Raw genomic sequence first — 8,914 nt, 5'->3', positions numbered from 1 at the left:
TCCTGCCCCCCAGGTCACATCCAGTCAGCAAGAGCCCTGATGGTGGTGGCCGTGCTCCTGGGCTTCGTGGCCATGATCCTCAGTGTCGTCGGCATGAAGTGCACCCGGGTCGGAGACAGCAACCCCATCGCCAAGGGCCGCATTGCCGTCTCCGGGGGGGCCCTCTTCCTTTTGGCAGGTGAGTGCCCCTGGCTCCTTCTCCACCGTGTTGGCCATGACAGGTAGCCCACCCTGGTGGCCAGCAGGGGGCAGACCTGAGCACCCGCCCTTTGTCCTTAGGCCTCTGCACCTTGACTGCAGTGTCATGGTATGCCACCCTGGTGACCCAGGAGTTCTTCAACCCGAGCACACCTGTCAATGCCAGGTGAGTGCCAAGACATGGCTTGGGCCAGGGGTCGGGCTGGGCCTCCCTTTCCACTGGCTCTGGGGCCACCGGCCTTCATCCCGCAGGGTATGTGGAGGGGGCCCCGGGGACGGCCGCAGGCGCTGTCACCGAAAAGCTCTCTGTGGCTGGACCCTCCAAAGGGCAGGGTGCCTGTGGAGGGCACCCAGGAGCTAAGTGCCGGCTCTGGGCTTAAACCCCAGCTCTGCATGTGCCGCTATGTGACGGGCTAGTTCCTTAGTCTTCCTGTGCCAGGTTTCCTCCCTGCAAAGGGAGCTTGACCCGAGGACCCGAGGCTGTGAGGGTTCAGTGAGACATGCAGGTAAGGGACTCAGCACAGGGCCTGGGCCCTGGAGAGCACTCAGCCAAGCCCAGCTGTTGTTGTTTCTGCAGGAGGCAGCGTTACCTTGGGTGGGAAGCAGGGGGTGAAGCTGGAGAAGAGATCGGGCAGTTCCCGGAGGGCCTTGCAGCCATAGGAAGGTTCGGTTCCTCAGGCAGCGGACAGCCCCTCCAGCTGTGGTGTGAAGAACGGTGGGAGAGGGGCGAGACCAGTAGGTGCTGTTGCAAAGGTCTGGAGCAGAGGGCATGGGCCAGGGAGCTGGCAGTGAAGAGTAGGTCAGAGATATTTCGAAGGCTGAATGGTCAGGACAGGTAAGGCCAAGGGCGTCGGGGCTGAACTGGGGGGTCTGAAGAACCTGGTCCCCTGTGGCTCCTCCCTCACCTCTCAGCTCTGCCCGGAGCAGAGACTGGGACAATCTCAATCCCAGACATCCCAACAGGCCTTGAGCGGGGTGGGGAGAGTAGGATGGTAGGGGGTGGAGGAGTTGCGGGGGGTGGAGGGAGGATGAGCAAAGATGCCTGGGCTGCTGCACTTGGGAGTGCTCCCTGGAGGAGGCAGAGGTATGGAGAGGGAAGAAAAATGAGACCTCGGGTGTATGGCTTGAACAAGCATGGTACCGGATGGCCACCTAGTGAGAGTCAGGGCAATTCAGGGGAGCACAGAGGGGCCTGGGAAAGTCCCCTGGAGGAGGCAGCTTCTCAGCTGGGTCCTGAAGGCGGAGCACAGGAGGCGCAGAACAGGAGATGCTCCAGGAGGGGGCGCCTCAGGCGAAGGCACAGACGCAGGTAGACAGACCCAGGCACTGCCGAGGCTGGTGGACAGGGCCCAGACGTGCAGAGCCTGGAGTGCCAGGTGGAGGGTCTGCCCTTCTCATGGGCAGTGGGGAGCCCTGGCTGGGATCCTAAGGGTCAGACCGTGACTGTGAGAGACGGCAGGGATTGCCCTGCTCTGCCAACAGGACCTGCAGGCCCTCCCCTACCCCTCGACGGGCCAGATGAGGAAAGGGGCCGGGGGTTGCATGGAGCAGCCCCCCATGGGTCTGGGTCACCCTGTGTAGCGTCAACCTGCTGGGGTGGCCACGGAGGAAGGATGAGCGTTCATCCCAGCTCATCCGGAGAGGCTGCTAAGGCCTGTGAGAGCCCATCTCAGCTCCCAACACCTGCCCGACCCCGGCCAGGGCCCAGGCTAGGGAGCCCCTGGTGACACCGAGCGCTTGGTTGCAGCCGTACCTGATGGCATCCTCCCTACTCCTTGCAGGTACGAGTTTGGCCCAGCCTTGTTCGTGGGCTGGGCCGCTGCCGGCCTGGCCATGCTGGGGGGTTCCTTCCTTTGCTGCACGTGCCCAGAGCCTGAGAGAGTCAACAGCAGCCCACAGCCCTACCGGCCGGGCCCCTCAGCTGCAGCCAGAGAGTACGTCTGAGTCACCAGCCCCAGCCAGCAGTCCACCCCCCAGCACTCCACAGCCCCTGCAGCGCTCTGGGCAGGGCCCGTGGGATACAGGGTGTCCCCTGAGCTTGGTTAGGGCTCTGAGCAGCTTGTCCCCAACATAGGCATCCACCCTTCGCTCTGAGGCCAAGACCCAGACACTCAGAGAGAGGCCACCTGTGCACACACAGGTCCAGGTGCAGGCCTGGGCCGGTCCACACAGGCTCATGGCAGCTGCGTGTTTCCCCACAGTCAGGGGCCGGCCCTTTCACTGGAGGCTTATCTACTCACTGGAGGGCTACGTGAGTGTCTACACCGTGCTGGGCCCCGGGGACAGAGCAATAAAGATGGACCTTGGTGTCCAGCGCCCTGGGGTGGCCAGCACCCTTGGCTCCTCACAGCCACCGCATGAAGGAGGCTGTGCTGGGATGACGAATGTCCCACATCACACACGAGGGAACACGTTCAGAGAGACCAAGACCCTCGGCCCCGCTGCCTCTGAGTTCAGGTCTCAGCTCTGCAGCATGCCCAGCACTGCGTGGACACCCACACAGACTGTGTCCTCCTCCCCCGGCCCCGGGGAACGGGCCCCAGGCAGGGCTGCTGTGGGGGCCCAGGTCTGACCCCACTGGCCAGTCCCTGGGCCTAGGCCTGATCCCCACAGCCCTGCCCCTCCTTCCCCCTCTGCTGCTCACCCCACTAACCAACTGTCCTTTCTTTTGACTTTCAGACCAATTCTTAAATTGTCTGCCTCCTCCAAGGCCCCCCTGGGTGTGTAATGTCCAGGCCCCCAGCCTGGCTGCCTCCCTGCCACACCCAGACTGTGTATTTGGTACTTTTTGGAAAGAGAAGTGAACATCCAGCCCCAAGTGCGATGTCATTTGATCTGTCCCGGGCATGGCCAGGGCGGGGGCTGGCTCAGAGAGGTCAGAGCTGGTCCCTGGGGTTGTTAGGCATAAAGATGGGGAGACAGGTCCAGGGTGGGTTACACAACACGGCCGAGGCTGACCAGGACTCCTGCCCAGTAACCTCCGCAGCCTGGCCTTGGGTTGGCCCCAGGACCTCCTAATGGGAGACCCCACCCTGAGGCCTGGCCCAGCACTGGGCAGCATCCCCCGGTCAGGGAGCCCTTGGCCTAAAGAGAGACGCAGTCCCACCCACGTCACTAGGTCTGCCCCGGGACAGGTACCCACCCCCTTGGTCTGAAAGGGGGAGAGGCCTCAGAGGAGTGCAGGGAAAGTGAACCCGATCAGTGCCTCCCTCCTGCTCAGGCCTCTCCCACCCCAAACGTCCTTCCCAGGCCCGAGTCTCTCTCTGGCCACTGCCTTCTCTCTCCCACGTGGAAAGAGCTGACGCGATGGTCCCTTGCCTGCCCAATGCCTCCTCAGCCAGCTTCCTTCTGATTCCTCCACCACTTATTGTGACCACCTGTCTCACCAAGTCACAGATCCCAGGACACAGCCCAGCCTTCTCCGAGCTTGACTCTGAGAGATGAATTCTGACAAGATGACTGTCGTGGGTGCTCGGGGGCGGGGGGAGGGGAGGGAGGAGAGCTGCTGTGGGATCATTGGTGTGGGCCCTGGCTGGACAGCTGCTGCCCATCCCTGTGGGGTCTCGGGAATGGCTGTTGCATGAAGCCCATCCAGCCTCTGGCCAGAGGGGGCGCCAGAGAGGGCCAGAGGGTGGCCCTAAATGGTTTACAGGACTGCCGCCCCTCCAGCCATGGATGAGTACGAAAGAGTCTTCTGGCCTGGGCTCCAGCCTGAGCTGTAACTCAGCTGCCCTCACCTCCGACGCCCAGGCTCCACCCCCGACACCCCCATGTAATCGGCCTGGGGTGACCGGCATCTGAGCTCAGGCAGCTCCCGAGGGACGGCAGCGGTCAGCGCCTCGGTGAGGCCTAAAGTTGGGGCCACATTTTTCGCCGCTCCGAGGGGTCTCAGAGGGAGCAAGGCACCTCGGAGAAGAGGCGAGGAGGGGCAGGACGAAAGGAAGCCCTGTCTCCCTCTGCCTTTCCGGAGACCCTGAGACCAGGCGGTTCCCCGAGTCTCCCAATAAACAGACCCCTTTTTGCTGAAACCACTTGGAGTGTGATTTCTGTCGCGCAGATACAAGATCCCTGGCCAACCCCGAGTTGGAACCTGGACACTGAGTGTCGCAGTGAAGGCTCCTGTCACGGGTGCAGGCTGAGCAGCGTGGGATGTGGGGCCCAAGGCTCGACCTCGGTCCCAGGCTGGGGATTTGGCAACCAAGCAGTTGACCAGGCAACTGTATGTGGTCTCTTACGGTTCAGGCTCCACCAGAGGCTCAGGACTGTCACTGAGCAAGGGTCCACGGCCCCACCCCACCTCCTCATGGACAGAAGCCAACACGATAGCACCAGCTTTAGAGAAAAGAAAGGAGACAGGAGGCACGGCTCAGGTCTGTGCTCCTCAGTCCAGGACGCGGGCGGGATGGTAAAGGGTAACAGTTAAGGGCCCACCAGTTCTTGTAGGTTAGTGGTTCTCAACCTTCCTAATGCCGCGACCCTTTAATACAGTTCCTCATGTTGTGGTGAACCCCAACCACAAAATTATTTTCGTTGCTACTTCATAACTGTAATTTTGCTACTGTTATGAATCGTCATGTAAATATCTGATATGCAGGATGTATTTTCATTGTTACAAATTGAACATAATTAAAGCATAGCGATTAATCACAAAAACAATATGTAATTATATATGTGTTTTCCGATGGTCTTAGGCGACCCCTGTGAAAGGGTCGTTCGACCCCCAAAGGGGTCGCGACCCACAGGTTGAGAACCACTGTCGTAGGTGGTGTAGCCAAGGTTGAACTTCTATCTGGATCTTGTTAAAACAGGATAGGAACAGGCTCTGCAGTGATAGGACTTGGTGGGAAGATGTCAGGATAGGATGCCCTAGCTGCTTCCTGAGGGTTTAAGGGACAGGCTGTGAGCGAGCCCAGCTCTGTGCCCCGGGGCAGGCCTGAGAGCAGGGCAGGAGCACACTTCAGTGTGGTCCTTCCTAAAAGGAGGCCAGAGTCTGGAGAGGTGGAGTCAGATCACCACATACAACCCAGCTAATACACTGATGAACAGTGTGTGTATGTGTGTGAGCTCTTTCCACGTGGGAGAGAGAAGGGGGGTTGTGGTGCTGGCGATGTGAGGGTGCCTGGGAGAAGTGAGAGGGTTTGGAGCTAGAAGAGTTTGGGAAGCCTGATGCCCCAGGACTCTCCTGAAGCAACCTCTTTCAAAGGTCTAGTCAAGGTCACTTGGGCTGCCAACCTGTGGTGCGGTTAACTTCCCAAGCCTCAGGGCTGGGGTCCTGCTTACTGTCCCAACCTCAAGGCTAAAGAATTAGCCAGAGGCAAAGGGTTTAACCCTAAAGTTTCTGCCATTGTTTTTGCAAACATTGTCCCCCCAAGAATGGAATTGGAAGGCCAGAAAATATGGTTTGGGGAGGAATATATTTGTATGCTCAGCCCCTAAGGAACGTCCAAGTAGCTAGGGGAGTAAACCCAGCACTGGAGTAGCTGGCCAGGGGACTCACCTTTTGCCTGCATCCAAACATCTGGGTGGGGATTGAGTATTAGATGATGTCAAGGAATTATGGCTAATTCTGTGTTATAGGTGTTGTTCGTTTTGTGTGATAATGACACTGTGGTCTGTTTGTTTTTTAACCCTTATCTCTTAGAAGTGCACACTGACATAATATAACCGACTTTGCTTTAAAATACTCCAGGAACAAAAGGTCAGGGGCAGAAGAAGTTATAAAATAAGTTGGGTAACCAGTGTTTTTTTTTCTTCCTTCTTCATATTCCTGTTTAGTCAAGCAAACTGATCACACTTGCCATGGAAATTGGAAATTGTAAGCAGACAAATACATTTAAATGCTGCTCAATGACTTAAGTTTCTCCAGGCCCAAAGCTGCAGGCTTCTGCACACTCCTGGACTCTGGGCCTGAGTGGCCTTTCTCTTTTCTGTAATTACTCGAGTTCCATCTTCAGCGGTGTGCTGTGTGTTGTGTGTTAACCAGTGCTTCTCAGAGGTTCACTGTTCTCTCTGTGTGGACGTTTGCAAGTGAAAGAAATAAAAGGCTAAAAATCCCTTCATGTTTTTCAGGTGTACAATTTAATATACCCCCGCTGACCACTGGGATAAGCGTGACAAATACTTTAGGGACTTGCTACTCAAAGCACAGCCCTCCGACAGCAGCATCGCATCATCTGAAAGCTTGTTGGGAAATACGGGATCTCAGGCCTCACCCCAGACCCAGGGAAACAGACATCTCCAGATCCCTAGCTGATTTGTGTACACATAACGGGAACAAATACAACATTTGTATTTGCATGAGGCCCGCGGGCCGTAGTTTGAGGACCCCTGCTTTAGGGACTTGTTACTCAAAGCACAGCCCTCTGGCAGCAGCATCGCATCATCCGAAAGCTTGTTGGGAAATAACGGATCTCAGGCCTCACCCCAGACCCAGGGAAACAGACGTCTCCACATCTCCAGGTGACTCGTGTACACACTGAAGTCTGGGAAACACAGACCTAAGCTAGCGAGAGCTGCGTGGTGCCTCCCCTCTTCTAGATGAGAATTTCAATTGAGATACCTTGTTCTCCTCCATCATTTGAATCCTAGGTGCATTGAAAATGGGTGAATTTATTCTTTCATCTTGAGTTGGTGAGATTAGGGAGAGCCCCAACTAAACCTGACCCAGGAAAGCTGGACCCAAAGTCACGCTTCCTGACCTTTTTTGCTCCTAGAGCACATAAAAATGAGATTTGGTTCCATTTATGAGAAATTTTAGGCAGTTTTATTCTGGACAACACTCCTGTTGGGGAAAGTGTACAAAATTTTTTCAAAGCATCAAAAGGCTGACACGATGCTATGGTGTCACAGAGTCAAAACCCGAGAAGCACTCCCTCTCCCTGTAGGTCACATGGTGGCCCACATGGTCCCCACACAGCTGAGGAGTCCTTGGCTGGCAGGGGCACAGACTGGTTACATGTGACGGGGATTGAACAAATAAGCAAATATGCCAAGGATCAGCCTCAGGTGTAAGTTTCAGGTCTTTTCAGGTCTTAGCTGAGCCTGTGGCTTTCCCTGGGCACGAGCAGTGACTTTCTGGTTTCCCCCATATATGTGGTTGCTTTTGATTGTCCCCTAGACTTTCATGTCCGGCTCCCAAAAGGAGAAAAAAACTAAAATGAATGGGGTGGAGGGAGGCACCAGGCCTTTGCGTCCCCTGGGAGTCGCTTCAGCTATTATTTAGGAATTATTATCTTACTGATTCTCATGTAATCCTCACCAGAACTTTAGGAAGTTGGTACTGTGGGAGTGTTTTCAGGCTTACGTAAAATGCTCATTCGAGGGTCCTCCCTGCATCTGGATTAGGTTTGATGGGGACTCTCGGATGGGGCATAGACCACACTTTGAGAAATATTCCCACGTGCCGTTCTGACTTCTGTGTGAGCTCCACAAGGAGGCTCTGGAAGGTGGGATTCCACTGTCTGTAGTGGAGCTCAGGTTCCTGACTCCAAATCACGTTCCTTCCTGGTGTCTGAAAATGACTTATGAAAATCAAATTCTATGCACAGATAAAGTGAGGCATTTCGTTGTACCGTATGCATAACGCTGTCTTCTTAGCTGGCTCCTTCTCCCTTGCCTTATAAACATGTCTCCTCATCCTAGAAAAACCCTTCCCCAAAATTTGCCTGTCTTTAGAGCTACTGGAACTCCCATGGTGCCCAGGGCAATTTTCATCCTAGTACAAATGATAACCATATCCCTTTCGTTCTCACAAGCACCCTATTTGGCTAATATGTAAATTAATATGGCCCCAATCACGCATCTGCCCTTCCAGCGGCAGCCCTTGCTTCCTTCATCCCACTTCAACAGTTGTATTTTTGAAGTGGTTGTTTGCAGCAGCAGTCTGCGGTGTTTACCTATGCCGCCATCTTGGTCTCTCTCTACCCGGTGAGCTTTAACTCTGTACTCTTTAGTCTTGTTGGCTACATCAGCAGTGAACAAAACGGATAAAATCCCTTAGAGAGCTTACCTTCTATGAGAGAGAGTAAAGTTAGTATAGATGAGCAGGTGAGGGTATGCACTATGGAGAAAAATCAAGCAGGGTAAGTAAGGAGGCTGGGAGATGTGGGTGTGGGGAGGCCCTGCTACGTTAAACAAATGGTCAAGGAAGGTCAGAGTGGTCAGAGACCTGAAAGATCTGAGGGAGAAAGCCATTTCGTTATCCGGGGAAACGGTCATCCTGTCGAGAGGGGAAAGCAAGTGTCAGGCCTTGGGTGGGAGTGTGCCTGGCACGGGGAGGGAAGGCCTGAGGCTGGGGTGGAGGAGGCTGGGGGGAACAGTATGGGAATGGGACAGGTGGCGGGGGGGCACAGGGTGCAAGTGACACTGAAGCCTCTGGAGGGTCTGAGCAGGGAAGTGACTCAGTCTGACATGGTGTTTAAGACGCCCTGCTGCATGGGAAGGAAGGTTTCAGGGAGCTCACTTAGGAGGCTACTGCAATAATCCAGGTGAGATGCTGGAGGCCTGGATCCATGGGATTGGGAGTGGTGAGAAGTGCTCAGGTTCTGGGGGTTTCAAAGGTAGGATTTTAAGACTTACGGGACGTGGAATGTGAGAACAAGTGAGATGTCAGGATTGACTCTGAGGGGCTGGGGCCTGTCAGGATGGACCTAGCAGGCTGTGGGCTAGCAGCTCCATTCACCCTCCCGCTGCTGCAGTCTGGGGTCCACCTCACCTT

The 8,914-nt window shown here is 55.6% G+C and overlaps 1 protein-coding gene across 1 annotated transcript in view; it reads left to right on the top strand.

Annotated features, from left to right (window-relative positions):
- CLDN19 (claudin 19) overlaps nt 1-4,226 on the top strand; it is a 5,903-nt gene extending 1,677 nt beyond the window's left edge. The window contains exons 2-5 of the mRNA XM_005866062.2: nt 14-178; nt 280-364; nt 1,980-2,132; nt 2,878-4,226. Of these exons, the coding sequence (XP_005866124.1) occupies nt 14-178; nt 280-364; nt 1,980-2,132; nt 2,878-2,926 (452 nt within the window). The 3' untranslated portion in view covers nt 2,927-4,226. The remainder of the gene's footprint in view (nt 1-13; nt 179-279; nt 365-1,979; nt 2,133-2,877) is intronic.
- The last annotated feature ends 4,688 nt before the right edge of the window (nt 4,227-8,914 follow it).

This window comes from Myotis brandtii, unplaced genomic scaffold, assembly GCF_000412655.1.
Source record: "Myotis brandtii unplaced genomic scaffold, ASM41265v1 scaffold220, whole genome shotgun sequence".
Classification (NCBI taxonomy): Eukaryota; Metazoa; Chordata; class Mammalia; order Chiroptera; family Vespertilionidae; genus Myotis; species Myotis brandtii.
Note: the sequence above shows the minus strand (reverse complement) of the source record. Positions and strands in the feature narration are given on the sequence as shown.